General features: G+C 33.6%; 3 protein-coding genes across 4 annotated transcripts in view; 1 reads left to right on the top strand and 2 right to left on the bottom strand.

The window, feature by feature from the left end:
- Positions 1–12626, bottom strand: part of LOC129795406 (cAMP-dependent protein kinase catalytic subunit 3) — a 28353-nt gene extending 15727 nt beyond the window's left edge. Inside the window, exon 1 of the mRNA XM_055836646.1 lies at positions 11626–12626. Within this exon, the coding sequence (XP_055692621.1) occupies positions 11626–11995 (370 nt within the window). The 5' untranslated portion in view covers positions 11996–12626. The remainder of the gene's footprint in view (positions 1–11625) is intronic.
- Positions 12627–17953: 5327 nt separating this feature from the next.
- Positions 17954–18864, bottom strand: LOC129795418 (signal peptidase complex subunit 2). The gene is made up of 2 exons (XM_055836659.1): positions 18714–18864; positions 17954–18602 (listed from the first exon to the last, which is right to left on the bottom strand). The coding sequence occupies exons 1-2, from the start codon at positions 18759–18761 to the stop codon at positions 18072–18074; spliced, it is 579 nt and encodes a 192-aa protein (XP_055692634.1). The 5' UTR covers positions 18762–18864; the 3' UTR covers positions 17954–18071.
- A 1592-nt stretch (positions 18865–20456) lies between these two features.
- LOC129795390 (STE20-like serine/threonine-protein kinase) overlaps positions 20457–21747 on the top strand; it is a 30038-nt gene continuing 28747 nt past the window's right edge. Inside the window, exons 1-2 of one of the 2 annotated variants that reach the window (XM_055836625.1) lie at positions 20457–20797; positions 20871–21082. The gene's annotated coding sequence lies outside the window, so the exon portion shown is untranslated. The remainder of the gene's footprint in view (positions 20798–20870; positions 21083–21747) is intronic. The other variant, XM_055836626.1, reaches the window with a different exon arrangement.

The raw sequence follows: 21747 nt of genomic DNA, 5'->3' as shown, positions 1-21747 counted from the left end.
CTCCTCCACGTGGATTTTTTCATGTATGCAATAAACAACTTTTTTAACTTAAAGTAATTTTAAATTCAACAGTGATTTCTTAAAAAACTAAAGGACGCCGTAGTTGTGAGGTTATGTTTCATTTACATGACGCAATATCCGACATCTTGAAATATGAGCTATTTTAGGAAGCGAAACTTGAGAAATAAACTTAAATCCGTAAACACTTCACCTTTGGACATGAATGAAAAATTTATCTTATCTTTAAAGGAACTTTATCTTTTTTTTATCTAATAAAATAAATAGTTTAAATGAAAGAAAGTAAAACTTTTAGAACTCTATCTCCTATTGTTTAGCTATATATCGCTCTGATCCAATTCACTCCGTTTTTTATTGAAATTTTACAAAAAAAATTAAATTTTTTTAGAGATAAGTCTTTTGTAAAGGATTTGATTAGAGTTCCTAAAATAGAAACTAAGACACACAATTTCGTATTCTCAGCACTGTATTAATATATTGCGCTGAAAAATTTATAAGCCACTGAACCCACAAGTTGACCCTATTCACCCCCAATCCCACCTTATCAATTTATGCTGTAATTTTTGCTGATCTTTTTTTTTACAAATGACCTTAATTTTTTCTTCCTCTTCACGCTCAGAGGATGTAAAGAATGACGACGTGTAATATAATTATCTATTTTTCGTATTAAAAGAAAAAAATCATTACAAGTGGAACGTGTACTCTTATCTATGTACTGCGTGCCCCCTCGACTTGTGGTGCTGAGAAACGAGAAAAGTCGTGTGATTCAACGCGCCATGAGATTGTCGTGAATTTTGCACGATGAGTAAATAAAATCTCGCGCTTGGCTATGAAATTGTATATAGAAATGGGTCAAGATTTGAGATTAATAAATCTCATGTCGATTTATTCAAAAGAAAAAAAAATCCTTTCCGTTTTCTCGAGCGATAAGGCAAGCCGCGAAGGCAGTGATCTCAAGCAAAGACAGGAAAGGAAAGAAAAATGAAACCTTAGAGACGAAAACGCGCGGTTCTTGACGCGCTACATGTGTTGATTAAATTAGGCAGAATGACGCAAATTATTATCTTTCTAAATGCATTTTTTGTGTGCTCACTATACCAAACTCAAAACATTCTCATCATGATGAATTTATTTATATATTCCACCCAATATCATGCGTAATCATTTTCATTCACATCCAGCAGCACACGATCCCCATTATACGGGAAGTTTTCTCCTCAACACTCTAGTTTATTCTGGTGGACAACATCATCCCATGTTGGAGGCTCGACTTGTTGCTTCTCTTGACGATTAAATTACAAAGCAATACTCGAGTTTTTCGTAACAAATTGGCTTGAATTTTTGATGGATTTGCTCTTGAATGTTAAAAGAAAACAAACAAGACTTTTATGGCATGTGCCACGACGAGAACCAAGCCAATGGATGCTGTCGTTAACCGATTTATTTGGCACCCAAATATTGACCCCTTGTTAACATTCTTTTCCCATTTTGCTAAATAAATTGGATTAATTCTATGGAAAATATTTTATTTTCTACATTAAGAAGTACAAAAATTGATTTTTTATAGCATTTATTGTGTCTTGGGTACGAGTTTTAGAAGTAAAAATTCCTACTAATAAATTTAAACCTATCACATTCAACTACTTTCTTGACATAATACGAAAAATTCTCATTTCCGAGAAAATCGATTCAAAGTAATATTTTTAATTTATAGCACAATATGTATCTTGGCTAAAAGTTCAACGGCCATAAGCTATAAAATGCTAAATTTTGGTAATTCACTAACACAGGGGGCTACTTGTCAATTTTATAGTACTTAGGAATTAACCATAAAAATGTCTCTAAGTACTCATTTTTTGGTCTTATGTGCTATAAAATCTAACAATTTATTTTATAGAATACTGCAAAGAATCTCTCATTTCTTGAATTGCAGAAAAAGAAAATAATTTCATCACAATTGATCCCCAAAATGATGTTTTCTTTTATAGTACAAAAACAAAGTTTTACTTAATTTATGTATTTTATAGTACCTATTATCAAAGTTTATAATTTAGTACTAAATGTCCATAAGGCGGAATTGGCACCAAGGAACTAAAACTTTTCTTTTATAGCACAAAATGTGTACCAAATAAAACGTGTAAACGTGTTAATTTTTTTTTAATTTATAGGTCATGTTTTTCAGGACACTATAAAAAACTTCAAATCGCTATTTGTAAGTCAAGAACAAGCTTAGGACATAATCAATAACCAGAACGATATTATTATCTTTTATAGTAAAAATTGTGTCTCGGCTAAAAAGTCACAAATTTTTCTTTTTGAATTTTTACAATTTTCTTTTTTGCAGAATCAACCATAAAACTCCAACGATTTTTTTAATTATTTTAAATTTAATAAATCAGTTATAGAAATACTTCAACAGAATTTCGATTCTACTTAAATCTTTCATCAGGTCTTTAAGAATTAATTAAATCGTTTTAAATGATTTTGTATCATTCCCTTCATTTCCTTATGATCAAACGATTGAAAAACATTTTTCTATCTCATAACTTCCCTGTGAGCAATTTACCAACTTAAATGCCTTCGCCAGAGAAAAAAAAGCTCAAAGAGGGGAAAGGTCAAATGTCGCTCACGTCATGGGGGGTGTTCAAATCAATTTTTGTCTTTTACGATGCTCCACAATTAAGAGTAATGAGCCATTTGTGGCGTCTCGAGTGAAGCTTGGAGGCAACATTAAATTCCATCCTGCCACCAGCTCGCTTTGAAATACATTTTGGGCTATTAATTAAGGAGATATTGCGCGCGGGCGAGATAATTTCAACCCGAATATTAATCACAAATCATAACTCTTGAGGCAGTCTTTAGTATTATATGAGAGATTAATCTTCTTATCGTGAGGGGGGCAAAAGTGGGAAAAAGCTCTGCTTGAAAATCTTTTGGATCTAAAATTGTTCATAATTCGCAGTTAAATAAATTTGAAAAAGATCAGGTCCTTTGTTGCTATAAATTTAACCTCTATGGTCCAGCCGGGTAAACTATCGCGTCAGCAGAGACACCATTTATTACACAACGCGTAAAAAAATGGTTTCTCTGTACCATTTTCAGTCCTTGACCAGTTTGGCTTGAGAAAATATATTTTTATATTCAATTTATCTATAAAATCAAGGCAAATTAAATTGTTGAAATAACCACTAAATCCAAATGTTTTGCATTGTCAATTTGTGACTGATTAAATACACAAAAAGCCATTCGTAGTCAATGTTGGCAATAAGTAAAACAATAAATTCCTCGTTTAACCGACTTTTCGACACTAAATAAACAAATTTCAATATTTTATCACTCCTCTGAAGGTTTCTAAAACAGACAGAAAATATTTATTCCTAATCATTGCTTCCATTTACATTAATTCAGCGAGTTTGTTTAATAATAAAAACCAGACTCGTCTCTAATATCTAAATAAAGTCTGTCATTTATGGCACATTTATTAACAAATTAATTAATATTTCTCTACATATTTGGAATATTCATTTAAATCAATTTTATTACAACTTAATTGATTTCCTTATACATTATTCCTGGAATTTATTACGGAATATTTATATGGAAAATGTTTAATTACACTAGTTAAGCCAAGGCGCAATTCGAAATAGTTTCAAGAGATTTTACTCAAAGAAATTTGAGTAAAAATTCATTTCAACCATTTAAAATGAAAGATTTTCATAGAGAAAACTCTTTAAATATATTTTTTACACTGTTCAAGATAAAATTTTCCATTTTTCCCACGTTAATGAATGATTTATTGACAACTATAAAATTTTACGGTATGCATCTAGGGTGCTATAAAAGGTCAAAAACAAGATAAGAAAACATTCTCAATCAGAATCTCAGGGTTGTGTCTCAAATATCTTGCTTTGGGCGCCATATATATGCCAAATAAATGATTAAAATTGATGCCACATAATCCATAAATTCCCCCAATCGTTGTTTCCAACTCAAAAATTATGCAAATTGCACAATAATCGTGAATTATCTCTGCAAATTGACTTATCATGTGCTGTATTTAAATGTAAATAAATCGACCCTATCTCGCCTCTTTGTCATTTGCGAGAATGAATTTTCTTGTGCACAATCTCTCACAATTTAAATTTAATTGTAATTCCGATGGCAAGAACAGGGCGGGAGGGAATGTTTATAAATAGATTCCTCTCTCTCTGTTCAAACAAAACCCAATGTCTTGTTGTACACGAGAGACACACGATAATTTGATAATACGCAATTATGCAACATGGTCAGGCACTTTACATTGATTTTCCCGCGCAGAGAGATGTTTTCGATTTTTTTTCTTCTCAATAACTCTGTTATAAAAAAAAAGAATCATAAAACAGAAGAACATAAAAATATCTTTTTATATACACCACATTTTACTTTGACTAAACGCAATGATTACCCTCATAAAGAACAACAGCTAATGCGAATTAATGATGGCACTAAAGACCGCGCTTTGGTTGTGAGAGAATTATTTACTTTTTAATTCGTCTTTGCAACTTTATTGTGACGCTTTTTTTTGCAGAAAAGAATTTTTTGGCGCGCGATTATGAAGCATACACAGAGAGAAATTCTTCCCATTTTTACGAGTTGCGGAAGTTTACGCAGATTTATGAAAATTGGAGTAGAGCTACTTGTTGATAGAGGCGCTGCAATCGGGGATATTTTTGGAATTAAAAATTTGACAAAATCATTGTTGGAACGATAAAGAACTCAGTTTATAGAGAAAAATTAAATATTTAAGTTATTCATTCAATCATTTAATTAATTAAACGAAATTCAGCTGCAGTGGCTCATTTTCTAACCCTTTCGCGTCATTAGCAGACCCAAACGTGAAACATTGGATTTTCCCGAATTTTAATGAATTTAACTGATCTTTTTTACGTTAGAAATGCCTGCAATTTACGTGAAAAAAGCTAAAGAAGACGTTCTAACTAAGTAATGTCTTCTAAGAGAGTCCATAAAATAAATATCACGAGGAAAATATCGAATGTTTCTTTCCTTCTGTGTTTTATGAGAACGAAGGAGTTTTCTTAAAATATAGAAACATTGAAACATTAGATCTTTCCATCACAATATTTAATTCTTTGGCCTACCTCAGAATACTTCCTTCTGAATATGTCTTCTTTGGCATCTTCTATGTAAACTAAACTCAATTGACGCGAAAGGGTTGAACAAAATAATTACTTTTCGACACAACATGATATTCGTACAATGTTGTGTAAAAGAATTCCGGCACACATCCATTGCTAATTTGTCTAAAATTCGCGATGAGAGATAAATGGCAAAAATCAGATGGAAATAGATTTTTCAGCATTGAATTTGTTCAAGATCAATCATCGTCGTCAGAAGAGCAGTATCATGCCGCGATCTATTGTCACAGAATATTGCTGGCGGCCATCTTTAAAATGTGAAGCAAATTCTTTTTTTATTTTTATTTTACAATCTTTGGTGTGAGTTTAGAGTGCTTTCTCAAGTTAATCTTCTGTCGAGACTGTGTGCCATCATGAAAAAAACTCTCTTGCGGGTAATCCCTATTGTGTGAATTTTTCAATTTTTTTTTTTTTTATGCGTGAAGAGACGTTGCTGATTCGTGGAAAAGACTTCAAAAGAAAATTAATTTTCTTACCGAAGAGCGAGATGTGAATTGAAGAGTGAAAAAGAGTGTAGAGAAAATGTGATTTAGAGCAGAGAAAATAAATTTGGGATTTTTTAAAGGTTTTATTTAAGTAATAAGAGAATTGTTAATTTATATGTTTAACTGTTTAATTTGAAATGCAAAAAAGCCACGCCCATTTTTGTATTGACTCTGACGTTTTATGTGCTTTATGAAGCATGAAGCAAATACATCAGTGCTCTATCTTGTCTAAATCTAACTAATCCCAAAATGCATAAACTCCCTTGATAATATATTCCAAAATAAGGCAAAATATGGAAAATTTAATTAGATAGCAAATTATTTATTAATCAATGTCAAAATATTCAATATATTTGCGCAAATAATCACGCGACAAAATGTATGTTTGTTGATTTCTTTTCCTCTCGAACATTGGGAAAAGTAAATCATTTTCCGAAAAATAAGAAAATATATGTATGTATACCCCCTCTCATTCCTAATTATAATTCGTGTTCTATTTTGAAAAACAAAATCTATATTTTCCATTTCAACTCGCGCGTCATTCCACTTTGCATTAAGTCACGGACGGAAACAAGATAAATTAGAGTGAAAAATTCAAATAGACATTTTAACAAAATCGAATTGGGAAAATAACAGGACATCAACAACTTCCATCCGTTTTTCTCTGCACAACATTTATTGACGCAACTCCTCTCTTAGGCCAAGTAAAATGTCTTTACGCAATGAAGAATAAGAAACATTTAAGCTTTAATCATTTAGACAAATATAGAATAGTTCTTTTGAATAAATAAGAAAACAGCATTAGAGGTTTTACTAAGCTTCTGTTTGAATCATTTTTGCAACGAGGCACTGATTTAACATAGAACGTTAACCCTTTAGCGTTCATTGTGGTATGAAACATGTGTGAAACATTCTATTTTCTCAAATATAAATAAATTAAATTATTTTTTAAAGTAAGGAATGCATTAAACTTTTATACAAGATGTCTTCTGAGAAAATCATTTTAATTCAAATCACACCCAGAAGTAAATAAGGATGAAATGAAATGAAATGAATAAGAAGAAGAATTTGTGTTTCAAAAGAAGCTTCTGACAGGCTGATAAGTTTAAGCATAGGATTTTCAATAGCTGGCGTTTTTTTTAATTCTTTCATATCCATTGAGTTATACGCTGACCCAAATCTGAAACATTAACCCTTTCGCGTTTTTTGGGTCATATGTTGACCCAAACATGAAACATTTTATTTTCACAATTTTTTATGAATCCAATTATTTTTTCCTAGTTAGAAATACATATAATTCAGGCAAAAGAAGTCAAAGAATACCTTTTGCCCCAAAAATGTTCTCTGGGAGCATTCATAGAATAAAAATCGTGATGTAAATCGTTTCAATGTTTTTATGTTTCACATTGGACGCTAAGGGGTTAATTGTTTTTTTCAAGTTAGAAATTACAAAAAAATACATTGAATTAACCGAATGTTTCAATGTTTGTATGTTTCAAGCAGATGCGAAAAGCTTAAGAAAGCAGAAAATCTAAAATTAACTTCTTTGCGACTGTGTGAAACAACATTGAAACATTTGGACTTTTCATCACGTTATTTATTCGGCTGATGTAGGATTCTTGAATTAAAAGTCTTTCATGTGATCTTGTTAATGAAAGTTTCAATTCAAAATTATTCTAATCGTATCTTAGGTTGTAATGTTTCACATAAAGTCAACGTATGACCCAATGGACGCTAAAGGGTTAATACAAATAGAGGATAATTTTTCCAATGACCCCCAGAGCACAATTTGTATTGTAGGGACGTAGTCAATTTGTCTTCATCAACCCGTAAGATGATGTTTATGCCGGGAAATTGTCACATGTGAGATTTCATCTGTATATGAAGCAGAATTATTAATAGAAAGTTGCGAATTGAAGAGATGAGAGAGCTTCAAGAGGAATCCTCATGATGTTGAAGCGCGCGGTCTCATCCACCGATACAAAGAGATATTCAGAGTTGATGTACGATGGGTTTATTATTGGATATTTTACAGACTACACCAGGTGATTTTCATCTTGTGCCAGTCAAGGAGGGAGAGGAAGAAAAAAAATATTCGCACACAAGATGAACTCTTTTGATTCCCACCATTTGAATGGAATAATCCAACTAGAAAAAGATTTCTTCTTGTGCGTGCGGAGGACTAAACCAAAAATATTCATCCCACCCCCTCGTCCGCTTCATACATCTGGGATTTTCTTTCCCGCCATCACCCACAAGAAGCTAAACTTACATGCAACAGGTTCACCGTAGAGGAAAAAAATTGTCAATCGTTAATAAAAATTCGTGACGAATTTATTTACTTTAAAAAGTTGTTGACAACCGAGACGTCCTTTTTGCGTTTTATTGGTCAATAAAAAAAAACGGAATTTGTTAAAAAGGGGTGTTGTGACCATTCTTTACGCCAAATAAAAATACCTTGACATTGGAAATGGAACTTTCAAAATGGGCGAGATTTAGCACAAAAATTTGATTTGAGTAAATAATTAATCAAAATGTCTGCCATCAATTGCTATAAAATGCCGAACTTCTAGGATTTACCACCACAAGTGTTTGCGATAAATGAGGGCGCTGTTTGCGAATTTAAAGCAATTGGAAGCTTCACTTTAAAATACTTACTATAAATCTAAAGTTTTTTACACAAATTACTTTTATTTTTCACAAATAAATAACTTTATTCTATTTTTTTTTGTATAAAAATCATCTCTTTAAATGTAAGGAAGAATATGGTGTAGAAAAAACGTCATTATTAATGTCACTGTCAAAAAAGGAACATCTGTCAAAAAAATGTCAATTGAAAATGCTTTTAATCTTTCCTCAGTAACCTGTACCTGATGAAAGTGACGAAAATCTCCGAAATTATGTTGTAATTAAAAAGGATAATATAAGCAAAAAAAGGATATAAACAAATTCTTCTATCATATATTTAGTTGGTATACCACAATCGTGGCATACCAAGTATTTTTGATTGATAAAGTTCAGCGAATTTGCTGTAAGAACATTCTTCTGGCGAGAATTTTAATTTATTTCTTCTCTCCCACGCCCCAAACTACATAAAGTCCTCAATTGTAATGAAATTCTCTTCATTTCTTACAAAAAACCATTGAAATGAGCAACAACGCAGTGGAAAAGAAAAATATTTTTCATTTACCTTTCAAAGTTTGAAAACATTTCTGAGAAAATGTTGGTATTTTCTGCGTTCTCTTTCACGATAAACTTATTTATTATGCAAAATAATTATACACAACCCTGCAAAAATTTATACATTCAAGAAAAAATAGAAGAGAAGAAAATAAAATTGAAATTGAAACTTGAAATTAAATTAATTCTTGAAATTTCAGAACTATTTTTTTTCTATTTTGCGTAAGAATCTTTCTAATTTATTTCGGTTAAAGGAAAATTATGAATTTAAACTGAAGATAAAATATTAATTCCTTCGAGTGGGATGAAGTATTTATATTTACGTATGATTGTAAATTAGTATGAAATGTTAGAAGTGCATGAATTGGAAGATATTCAAATGGATTTCCATTGACTCAATTAAAGCCCCATAAATTGAGTTTAAATTGAGCAAAGTGACAGAGGTCTTATTTTATTGCTCAGACTACATAACTACATATGTATGTACATAGCAGGTACATAGTAATTTCCGCGTGAAGACGCTACGGAGACGACCTAATTTTTGCGATGGTTCTTCATCATCGCACGGCAGTTTCATTGAGAAAAAAAGGCTTTGGTCGTAAATATATGGATAGGAGCGAAGAAGCTTCTCTTAATTTTTTTTTCTCGTAGGAAGAAAGAGAAAATTTATGCTTGCCATCGTCCATCATTTTCACTTGACGGTATAGTCTTAAATCATAACGAGCCAGAGACCTATTTAGGTTGTTTAGCACACAACACAAAATCTTCCTTTCAAACGCAAACACTTTTCCTTTCTTTCTAACCACGAAGAAAACTCCCAAAAAAAAAAGTTTCCAGAAAATGCCGGATAAATAACGCGGAAATGCCGAATTTTCTTCTGTTTGAGTTAGTGAGAAAAATATCATCATTCACTGACCTATGCCTCACCACAAGAGGATTCCATAAAATTGCTTTGAGTACCCATCTTCTTGTTGTTGTTGTTCTTCCTCTTTATTCAATCTCACGTTCTCTCTATAATTTAAATTAATAAACATGCGGATTTTGGAATAAATATTTGGGTAGGAGTCTGCAGTATAAAACTGTCCGACAATCGTACGCATTCTAAAATACGATGAGTCAATCTCAATTTGTGATTTTTTCTTCTCTGTGGTCTCAACTTCTGCACACACCCTCCATAGAACATCGCACGTTCAATTTCAGAAGCCAAAAAGCACGTTTGTGCTGAAATATTTATAGCGAGAAAGTTGAGAAGAATAATTTTGCAACACACTCAAAGAATTTTGATACCGTTTTATTGTGGAATTTAAACTCAAATTTTGGCCTCAATATTACCAATTTTTTTTTAAAGATTTTAGTCAAGAATTAAATGCAATAAAGGGTTAAAGAAAACTAAGACTTACAAGTAGTGAAAATGAATGATTTTAAGAGAAGAAAAACGTGGAAAATAACGAACATTAAACTGCATTAACGACCGTTGCATTTAAAATAGATCAACATTTGATATTTCTTTTCTAACGATTGACGTTTATTTTCTAAGGATTCACATACATTCTGACGTCTAATGTTCGTTTTGGTGTTTGTGTAATAACGTTAATCGTACTTTTCTGTATCATTTGACGTTTATTTCATCGTTTGACGTCTATTTGCCTTACGGACCGAAATGTTTGTTCTAACGTTTAAGGTACCTTTGGTTCAATTTACAATTGTTTTCTTTAATGTTAGATATTTATTATAACGTTTCAAGTCCCTTTTCTGGCATTTCGTATTCTTATTCCATCGTTTGACGTTTAATTTAACATTTGACATGCCTTAGTTAATGATTTACATTACTGAAATATTAACTTTTAACACTTTTTATTAATTTTTAACAATTTCTAACGATTGATGTATTTTCTAAAGCTTTCAAATTAATCTGACGTTTAACGTTTCTTTTGATATTCTCGTTCTAACGTCTAACATACTTTTCTCTGATATTTGACGTTTATTCATTCGCTTGACATCCCTTTGCATTGTCGTTCGATGTTACTTCTTTGAATTTCCTTTTTAGACGTTCCATATTCTTATTCAATCGTTTCCTGTTTATGCTACTATTTGACATTTATTTTCTAGTGTTTGACATTTCCTATCTAAAATTGACATTTCTTTTTTAACATTTGTTTGTTTTCTTTTCTGATGTTTAAGAATCATTTCCTAACATTATTTTTTATTTATTTATTCACTAAATCAATAAAGGAGAAACGATCATGACTTACGATTAAAATATCATTTGCCAATTTTCCTGCACAAATGAAACCTTCTCCTGACTGAGAAGAATATTTTTCTGACCAAAAGATTCTTCCCAAAAAAGCCCCAAGCTTTTGAAAATCACCACCATAGGCACTATGGCAAAAATTGAGGGCATTGCTTGTCAAAATTTATGGTAATTTACGATCCTCCTTTTTTGGAAAAATTCTCAAAATGACTTCCAGGAAGTCAAAGGTTAAAAATGACCCAACTTTACACTATATAAGTTTTTTCAGAATTTTTTTGGCAATATATTCTTGTCTCTTTCAGCATATAATCTTGGCACGAATCGTTAGCAAATTTTGCGGAAAAACATAATCATTTGACTGTCTTATATAGCTAAAAATACGTGGAGGAGGGGCTTTGAAAAAAATTTGAAAGACAATTAATCAGTTGAAAAAAAATCATCAAAAGGATTTTAAAAAAAATCAATTAGGAGTTAATTTTAATCGTTAAAAACTCACCGATTGTTTTAATCATTTGAAAATGATCCAATGTGTATTCAACCTCTTCGGCATCTTCCTCCTCAGCCTCCTCTTCAGTTTCCGCGGCATCTTCCTCCTCGATTTCTTCCGCATCGGCTTCACTGAAGTCCGATTCGACGGGATCTGAATCCTCACTGGATGATGCCGTTGTGCCCGTGGAGGCGGTTTCAGTGCGCTGATTTAGCTTCCCATTGACTTTGGCCGATGCTGCCTCACTTGTCTCCGTATCTGATTCCACATCGTCACTTATGCGGGCAGCTGAGGACAATTTGTGGCTCAAATCGCTTGTTGTTGTGGAGCTACAGCTGCTCGTCTCACTGAGACTCTGGCTCCGGGATCTTCCACGCATTGCTGCCAGTTTATTTGAATTTTTCTTCTTTTCTATCTTTTTTTTTATTTATAAACCACACACTCTTCTTCTCTTCTTTTTCTGCCTGCGTGCCCCCCTTTTTCCTGGAAATCTCAATTCGCAGTTTTCCTCAAGACGCACGCAAAAAAGAAAATTTATTTAACGCTCACAAAAATCACGATTTTTTTTAAATTTCGCGCGATTTTACACTTTACGGCAAAAGAGAATTTCCGTCTTAAGAACTTTTTATTCTCTCTTGATAAACTTCCCGCGCAAAACACTTTGAGAAAATAATTTAAATTTTTTAATCGTCTTGCAAAAGGTCTCTCGGAGACAAAACTACCCGACTCTGAACGACGTCTGCACAGTCAACCAGTCGAGTTGGTTCTGCTGAGAAAATTATTACAAAATGCGTTGCTCGCCAGACCGAAGACGCACCAACATCGCGCCTCTCGGCATTGCTAATCTAATCACACGAAGCTCTCTCTCTCGTGAATGATGCAGGAAAAACTCTGCGAGGGTGTGTGCGGATTTTTCTTTTTTTTTTCCTCCTCTAACTCGCTTCGCGCGACTTTTGATTGAAAAAAAATTATATATGGACGTGATTTCTTTTTTCTTCTACGCAAAGCTATATACACTCCCATATACCTATAGGTCATGAAAATATTTTTCAGAGAGCGAGGAAAAAAACATTTGCAGTGAGAAAGTGATGTAAAAGAGTCTTGTTGAATGCACAGAGAGGTGAATATTTCACAAACACGTGTTTGAAAAGCCTTTAATTGCTTTGCATTTGCAGCCAAATTGCATATTTTTCATTGCACGCTTCGGTGGGTTATTTGGCTGCATATTAGCAGTGTTGAACCCACGCCGACAAAAACCTTTTATTTTATCAAAGAAAACTCACAATCACACATGAGGAGTTTGCCATGATCTTTCACAGGGTTAAAGAAGAGTTATTCGTGATTAAATGAGCTTAATTATTTCCTTGGATGAGAGCAAAAGCTCTGGCGGAATTTTCCTAAAAGATCCCAAAATCATTTTTCCGTAATTTGACTTTTTTTCTCTTAAAACTTTATTAATTAATTAACCTTTTAACGACCTCATGAAACATTGAAACGTAGGGATTTTTATCAAGATTTTTAATCTGTAGAAGCTCTCAGGGGACGTTTCTTATTAAAAATGTCTTCCTTGGTCTTTTCTGTGTTGAATTAATGCACTTTCAATTTGGAAAAAGATTGAATTACCTTGAATTTAAGAGAAAACAATGTGTCAAGTTTAAACTAACCCTTTAACGTCCAACGTGAAACATAAAAACATTGAAACATGCGCTCTTTTATCGCGATTTTTATTCTATGAATTTTTTTAGAGGACTTTTCTCTTTCAGAACGTCTTCTTTGGCCCCTTATGCGTGAATCTGATGCATTTGTAACATGGAAAAACAATTACATTCATAAATAATTGAAAAAATAAAATGTTTCACGTTTGGGTCAGCGTATGACCCAAAAAACGTGAACGTTAACGTATAATCCAAACAAATGAACTCGAAAGAGTGAAACATTCATTATAAAACTGCAAAATATTTTTGAAAAGGAAACCTTTTTCGATCGCATGAAACATAATAGAAACACTGGGTCTTTGTATCACGATATCTCCTTCTGCAGGTCCCCTCAGGCAATTTTCTTATCAATACGTATTCCTTTGGCTTCTTACGTAAATTCAAGGCATTTCTAGCTTTGTAGAATATTTTAATTAATTTACAATTTTGTTTGTTTTTTATAATATTAACTTCTTCGTGAACACGTGAAACATTAAAACATTAGCTCTTTTTATCACAATATTTATTTCTAGATGCTTTCAGAGGACTTATCTCAATTAGAGCGTCTTGTTTGACCAATTTGGTGTGAATTTGATGCATTTGTAACTTGGAAAAATAATTAAATTCAAAAATAATTTGTAAAAATAAAACATTTCACATATAGGTCTACGTATGATCCAAAAAACGCGAAAGGGTTAACGCATATCTAGATAATTTTGCATTATCGCGCTGAGAAACAGTAATTTTCATAAATTCAAATGTGGCTTTTTTTGCCCCACTCTCATACACAGATTCCTCCATTGTAGATCAAACAGAATAATTTCCTAATAAACAATTAATTCCTATTCTTTTTTTAAAATGATCAAAAATATTAGATTGGAAATTAATTATGTTAAGATTTTCTAAAAGCTACTTCTTCTGAATTTAACAATTTTATTGCCACGACGCGATCATAAAACTTGCGAAGCTTTTATGCTTCTATTTGAGCATTTTGCGTAGAGAAAATTTTGCAAAATGCACTTCTTGGAATTTTCTCTTTTCATCGCACCACACCCCCAGACATTTTTATTGGTTTATCCTTGGAAAAATTAGAAATTTTATGACGCTCTCTGTGAGACTTTTGAGAATTTCACAAAAATATTCTGCATATTGCGGATAGAATTTTGCAAAGTATTTGTGTGTAGGAGAAAAGATGATGGAGCTAAACTTTCTTCCGGACACTAATAATGAGCTGTCTACCCATTGAGCAGAGTGAGAGTTACGATGTGCAAACTGTGCGTGGGAAATTCTGGAAAATCTTCCAAGTCAATCCACACCGAAATCTCTCAGCTTAAGCCCAAGCAATAGAAAACATCAAACTTTCAATTTTGCTGCTAAAATAGTGCGCGGAGTCTGTTGGGACGCGGCCAAAGATCTTTCTAATGGAAACACTGCATCTTTCGCTAATGTCCCTCATCAAGCAATTGACGCAAATCCCCATCTGTCTAGCCAATGTGATGGCGAGGGCACGTGGGAGCTGAAGAGAAGCGCTATGAGAGAGCGATTGAACTTTCAGTAGTTAGTTAGTTACTTACCTAAAATAGAATTTTACTAAAAAAAATGGCCGCTCAATGCTGTTTAGCATAACCTTAAATTTTCAAAAAAAAAACATCGTTAATTTTTTTTAATAATCACAGTTATAATAAAAAAAATGAAAAGGAATTCGATAAATTAACTATTTTATTGAACTAAAAGAAATGACAAAAAATTGCGCGACTTTGTGAGCATTTTACATCCCAACGAACAAAATAAGTTCTATAGTATTCTCATTGAATACTTCAAGTAAAATTTATAAAACCATGAATATCCTAGAGAACGCTTGTAGATAGCTCATATATGTCTCTCAGACCATTATGAGACAATCTGGCGCACTAATAAGGGCCTACAAGAGTTCTCTAGGATTATCCTATAACAGTGTTATAACTGTCTATGAAAAATATTATAAGAAATTTTGATTGCTTATTAGTGCGTCTTATAATATACTATGAGAAACTTATAGCACTGCTTATAAGAAGATTATAGAACTTACGAAAAAAAATTGTAAAATTAAAAAAAAAATAATTTTAATTATTATTTTTTTAATTTTATATTATTTTGAATTTTTTTTTTGGTATTTCGTATTTATATATCAAATTATTTTGTGATTATATTATATGATTATTTTATATGTATAATTGATGAACATATGTCTTGGATAACTTCCTCTGCATTCCGGGAACATATCTGAAAGAGTTAAGAATACACACATATCTTGCCAGGCAAATGTGTGAATTTCGTATTTAACAAAACTCCTCAGAATTTATTTCTACCGAAGTATACGGGATATTTGGTACACTTTTATACTCGTAGAACATTATAAGAGCTCTTAAGAACCTTCTGAGAATTGAATTCTTATAACGATCTAGTTAGCTTCTCAGAAATGCTCTAACAAAATTTCGCATCTCCCTTCAGAAAGTATTGTATGTACGTGATAAATTTACTTTTTCATGTGAAATATTGCCTTTCTGAGCTACCATACTTTTGCATGGTACAGGCGATATGTCAATGCTAATTAAATACGAGAAAAAATATTTTCTTTTTTTTTTCTTTGAAAAATCAACTAGATGATGTATTGTTGCGCATATTAGATCGATTAGATCTCAAAAAATAATTTATATTTAGCAATGAAAATATAACTTTAATAATAATTTTTCATTAAGGGAGAAAGAGGTTTCATAAAAATCTTATAAGCAGTTCTATAAAATTCTTATTGAATGCTATAAGCTTTCTTTTGAGAATTTTTAACTTATAATACCCCATTATGAAACTTATTTTCTTGTAGATGATTGATCCTATATGGATAGGCTGTAGGCTTTTATAAGAAGAGACTATTGGAATTATTTTCCTGAGAACAAATGACTCATATCGAAGTCCTATAGAGAACTACAATCATGGCTTATAAGAGCAAAATTCTAGTAGAATATATAGCCTAAATAATCCCCTTATAAGACAAAAAGTTCTGTGTTACACCATTATAACACCTTTTTAGAACTTTTAGTCTTTTAAGCCAAATAAAATGTTTGTTGGGATTTCTTTTTATTTATTTACTAGTCAACCCGAGCCCCCAATCACGTGTCAGCAAACTCCATTTTAAGCTATAAAAGGGGTGGCGTATAGGAGGGATGAATAATACGGTACCCTGAAAAATTCTAAAAATAAAAAAATCCCGTTATCTGACCCTTCAGCAGGTAGAAAATGGGAAAAATCAATTTTTCTGCGGGGGCGCTATAAAGGGGGGTTGGGGCGGAATCCCATATAGCGCTTGCAACTCGTATTGACCCCCTCTACCCCCATACCAAATTTCATCAAGATCGGCCCAGTCGTTTCGGAGGAGTTCATGTGCCACAAACAAACAAACTACAAACATACAAACTTTTCAGCTTTTAAGAAGAAGATTTGATATTCAAGAGACGTTTTTAGAGGTCATTTTACACGAATTTCTTCAGGTGTAACAAGTTCTGTGATCCCCTAACGCCCAAATACATCCTACGGAAAGTTTACTCATCAGCTTTTGCCGGAAGTTCTGCGTGGAAGATGGTCCAAGAAAACTTAAAGAGATGAAAAACATTGAAAAAAAAGTTATACGTCTTCCATTTTACCGTTGAAAATTCAAAAAACAAGCTTCTTGTGAAAACTTTGGTTATGTTGAATAAATGTGCTGAAAGAAACAATCTAAAGAACGTTTTTTTTTCATAAATTGAAGGTAATTTGCAGTTTTTTGGCCAAAGTTATCTCTAATTTTTGATTAAACGGACTTGTCAATTTCGCTCATTAATGATTAACCGAATTAAAAAAAATCATAAAAAATAGATAAAAGCTTCTTAATGAAAAATGAGGTTATGCTTAAAACGAAATCGACATGAAAGGCGTTTTCTTCAAACATAAGACCGGACCCTAATTCGTGCTTATCCTATGTTTAAGCCCGATTCTGAGACTTGTAGTGTACCTTGAAGAATAAATCACAGCTAAAATGGATTTATCTGCCCCTTGGCAAATACTTTTCATTTGAAATTAGCTGACCGAACTAACCGAACTGACTTATTCCAAAATAATTTATCCGATTTATTTATTTATTTAATTTTAAATTCCTACCATTCAATTGTTGAGATTTTCCTAATTTTTTACCTATTAAATCCCATTTTCTTCCTAATTTCTCTAATTGAAACAGTTAATCTTATTTTTTGGGATACGACATTTGTTGTTGCAGACAACGGCTTTGCCTCTACGCGCTAAAATCTTCTCATTCAAATAGGAGAGACGCAGCAGCAGCAGTAAAGTGCCTGATCTTTGGGATTTTCCCCACACACAGGGTATGCTAGCCAGCCAGCCAGCCCAGCTTGTGCAGTCAATCTGGGAGACACCACAGAGGATCGTTATGTAATACAGTTAGCTCTCTTTTAGCGAGTGTGGGAGTAGCGCGCCCGGAGATCTCTCGGCGATCTGTGACGGAATCCATTAAAAATAGATAATGTTTCTCCGTGTGAAAGATAAATAAATTCATAAATCAAACCAGCCAGGAGCGCGGGAGGAAGCTCTGCACGTGCAGTCATATAAAATCCTTAAGCTTTTTGAGATTGAAAGTTTTCTTCAAATCGTTTATTATTTGTTTTTCTTTTCAGTGTGTTTTGAGAAAGGAATTTGGAAATGAAGGAAAAATATCTATTTTGTTGATTGTGGGACATCTTATTTGTCCTTTTTCTCAGCATTTAGGGAATTGTAGAGGCGTGTCAGCTCATTGGCAACGAGATCATTGAGCACCACACCATTGGTGTCGATGTAATTTGCGCAGGATTTCACGATAGATGCCTCCCGGACACCACGGGAATCCTTCACGGTGAGACTCAGGCAGTACTTGTCGTCGTATTTCTTCATCTCACTGCTGGCCTGCCACACTTTCGTCCCCTTCCCGTCCTTCTGCACGGCCACGGCGAAGATGCCCTTCTCGTAGAAGGTCGTGTAGAGCGTGAGGATGCCCATGAGGACAAAGTACGATGCCACGCAGATGATGAGGACGGGCTTTGACTGCGGAAAGGGGTACTTGTGATCCCACCCCAGTGCCACGAGAGCCACAATGACGGCTAAGCTGCAGATGAACAATCGCCCATCAACCAGCCCAAAGTGCTCCTCGCAATTCTTCTCCAGCAGGGCAGTCTTGACGGAGTCATCAATTGCATGCTTCACCGCTGATCCATCCCATTTGTTTATTTTAACAACCTGCAAAAATGTGAGAAATTCGCAATGAAAACATTGGCGTGGACATGACGTGTCCCCAAAATACTCGAATTCTCCGCATTTCCCCCTAAAGAAGCCTCTAAATTCACTCACCTCCTCCTCCTTTGTGACCTTTTCACCCTTTTTTGCACCCTTCGACATGATTTAGGACAATTCCTGCTGTGATTAAAGCCAAAAAGTTTGTTTTGCACAACAACAAACTGCACGAAATTTTACTTTATTTACCGGAAAAATATGGCTAACGTGGTTGGACAATATTCTACGCGTAATTTAATATACGTCATTAGGGTCTTTTATTGTTACTTTTATTCCTTTTATTACATGAAAATCCATGAAAATCATTTTCTAATTTTATTAAAATTCTTGTACAAAGAAGAAAGATACAATAAACATTATATTAAATTAAATGTTATTTGTCTTTTAGGAATTAAATGAACAAATTCACAAATAGGAAGGAATGGAGGCGCAATTAATATACAATAATATTTCGAAATTTACTAACGACGATTCGATTTATTCCATAGACTTCTAATATTTCTTTTACGATATTCGTAGATTATTTTTTTTTACTAGTCAACCCGAGCCCCCAATCACGTGTGAGCAAACTCCATTTTAAGCTATAAAAGGGGGGCGTATATTAGTAGGGGGGATGATAATACGGTACCCCGAAAAATTCTAAAAATAAAAAAATCCCGTTATCTGACCCTTCAGCAGGTAGAAAATGGGAAAAAATCAATTTTTCTGTGGGGGCGCTATAAAGGGGGGGAGGGGGCGGAATCCCATATAGCGCTTGCAACTCGTATTGACCCCCTCTACCCCCATACCAAATTTCTTCAAGATCGGCCCAGCCGTTTCGGAGGAGTTCATGTGCCACAGACAGACAGACTTTTCAGCTTTATATATTAAGATAAATCATTTTGTGCTTTTTGCTGTTTTCCTAATTTTCCAGGAATCATGGATTTTTTACGTTTTTGAGAAAGGTTTTCTTGTTTCTTGTGTCATTTTAGTCATTTTAAATTGACTGTCTCCGATCAAAAAACTACATTTATATAGTTTTGTCAATTTATCTAATACAATTTAGCATTTTTATATTCTATTTTAACAATTGGCTTAACATAACGTAACGTTTTAATTTTTTTGTCTGTAATTCCTTTTTTAAAATTAAATTAGCTTTTCTTTTCTTACGTTAAACTTTTTTGTTAACTTACAAATAATTTATTTTTATGATAAGCGTTTGTTTCTTTACGTTTGACGTATATTTTTACAAAATTAGAGTTTTTTTTTATTTGATGATTTTTTCTTACGTTTGACGTAACTTTTTTTTCTTGCAATAATTTTGATTTCATTTCATTTTTATTCATTTTAAATAAGTATTTTTACATTATTTGAAAAATACACAGCTAATAGCCCCAAGGCTGCTTTGGTTGGTTTAGAGTTACAATTACACAGAATACAAATTGTTTTTCGAACGTTTCTTTTTGTACATTTCTTTCAGGTAATTTTTCCAATTTTCTTTCCCACTTGAAATAGTTTTTCTTGAAAACTAATGAAAAATCTAGAGTCTTTGTTGAATGCTCAAGATTTTTTATACGCTTGAATATACGTAGTCTACGTGTAACCCAATGGACATGAAAGGGTTGATAAAATAAGTAATTTTTATATAAAATCAAGAAAATAATAAATTACATTTTATACATCTGACCGCGTAGAAAATTTCTTCAAGCGTTTCTACATGTAAAACCGCGAAGAATCACCGCGAAGCGGGTCAAGAAGACGAAACACCGCCGAATGCCTCACGAAGATGAGCCGATTTGTATGTGGAATCTGTGTGGAAGGTATGTTTTTTGTGGGTTGTGGTTGTGTCAGAAAAAAGTTGAGGAGATTTTGCAAAGAAAAAACTCTTTGATTTTCCGCAATAATTCACGTTTTGGAATTAAGTGAAAAGTGTTGGTTGAAATTGTGGGTGTTTGTCCTGCTTTAGGTGGAATTTGTGTTGCTCCCATTGGGGCGCTATGGGAAGAAATTAGAGGTAGAAGAAAAAAAAAGGTGAACGCCGTGCTGAGAAAAGAAAAATGGCTCTGTTTTGACACCAAACTCCGTGGACTTTTTCTTCATCTTCGCTGCGCCTCTTCCTTGCCATTTGGGTGCGCCCCCCGTGATGTGATTTGGGGCCACGGGTGTGCATAACGACAATCAAGTGCCGAATCCTTGTGAAATTCTCAATTTTTTACACTTATTTTCACACAAAAGGAAACTCTTCACGTGCCTTTTTGCTTTCCGTTGGAGGTCACGCGAGTGCTCCGGGAATACTTTTCGTGTCTCTTGTTGCCCCTTCTGTGTGTCCGGAAGTACCTGTGGCAGCTCCGGGTGATAGTTCGTGAACCCACGGAGGGAGGAAAAGTGCGGAATTTCTGGAGAATTTCGTGGAAAACCGTGAAAAATGCTGATTACGTAAAATCCATGTAAGTTGGTGCTTTTAACTCCAACAAACCTTTTGACGTTGAAACGACACAGAAAAATCCAATTTTATTGCCAATAGTTGAGGAATTTTTTCACTCTCAAAACATTATTTATTCTGCTTATCACATCAATAAGTTATGTGCAAGAGAAGGCACTTTTTTTACGAAATTAAGCAGCATTAAATGTGCGTGACGAATGGTTGAATTTTGATGGGAAATTTTTGCCAAAGCCAATGGTTTGAAAATTGCCCTGATCTCAATTCCCTCTCCCTCCCTCCCCTAAAAATCCAAAAAAGATGATTTCACATAAAATTCTCCGTGAGGAGGAAGTTCCTTGAAGAAAGTTCTTCTTCTTCTGCCCTTTCCTGGACGGAGAGGGGCCCCCAGAAAGCTTGTAAAACAGCAACAGAGAGAAAAGAAGGTATTGCGGGAAGTTGAGCAATGTGCGCGCAAGTGGATGGAAAACAAGTGAATTCTTAGACGAAGAAACAGGTTTTCCTTCCAAGAATTTGACCAACACACGGTCGCACCCAGTTCGCTGTGCCACCGCAGTGACGTGACCCAAGAAGCTCCCTGTCTATTCGTGCTGTGTTTCATGGGAAGACAGAGTTTTTTGGAACCTCAAGGACCTTCCTCTGAGCCCCAAAAGAACCCACCCACCAAGCAAT

Source organism: Lutzomyia longipalpis, chromosome 4 (genome assembly GCF_024334085.1).
Source record: "Lutzomyia longipalpis isolate SR_M1_2022 chromosome 4, ASM2433408v1".
Lineage (NCBI taxonomy): Eukaryota > Metazoa > Arthropoda > Insecta > Diptera > Psychodidae > Lutzomyia > Lutzomyia longipalpis.
Note: the sequence above shows the minus strand (reverse complement) of the source record. Positions and strands in the feature narration are given on the sequence as shown.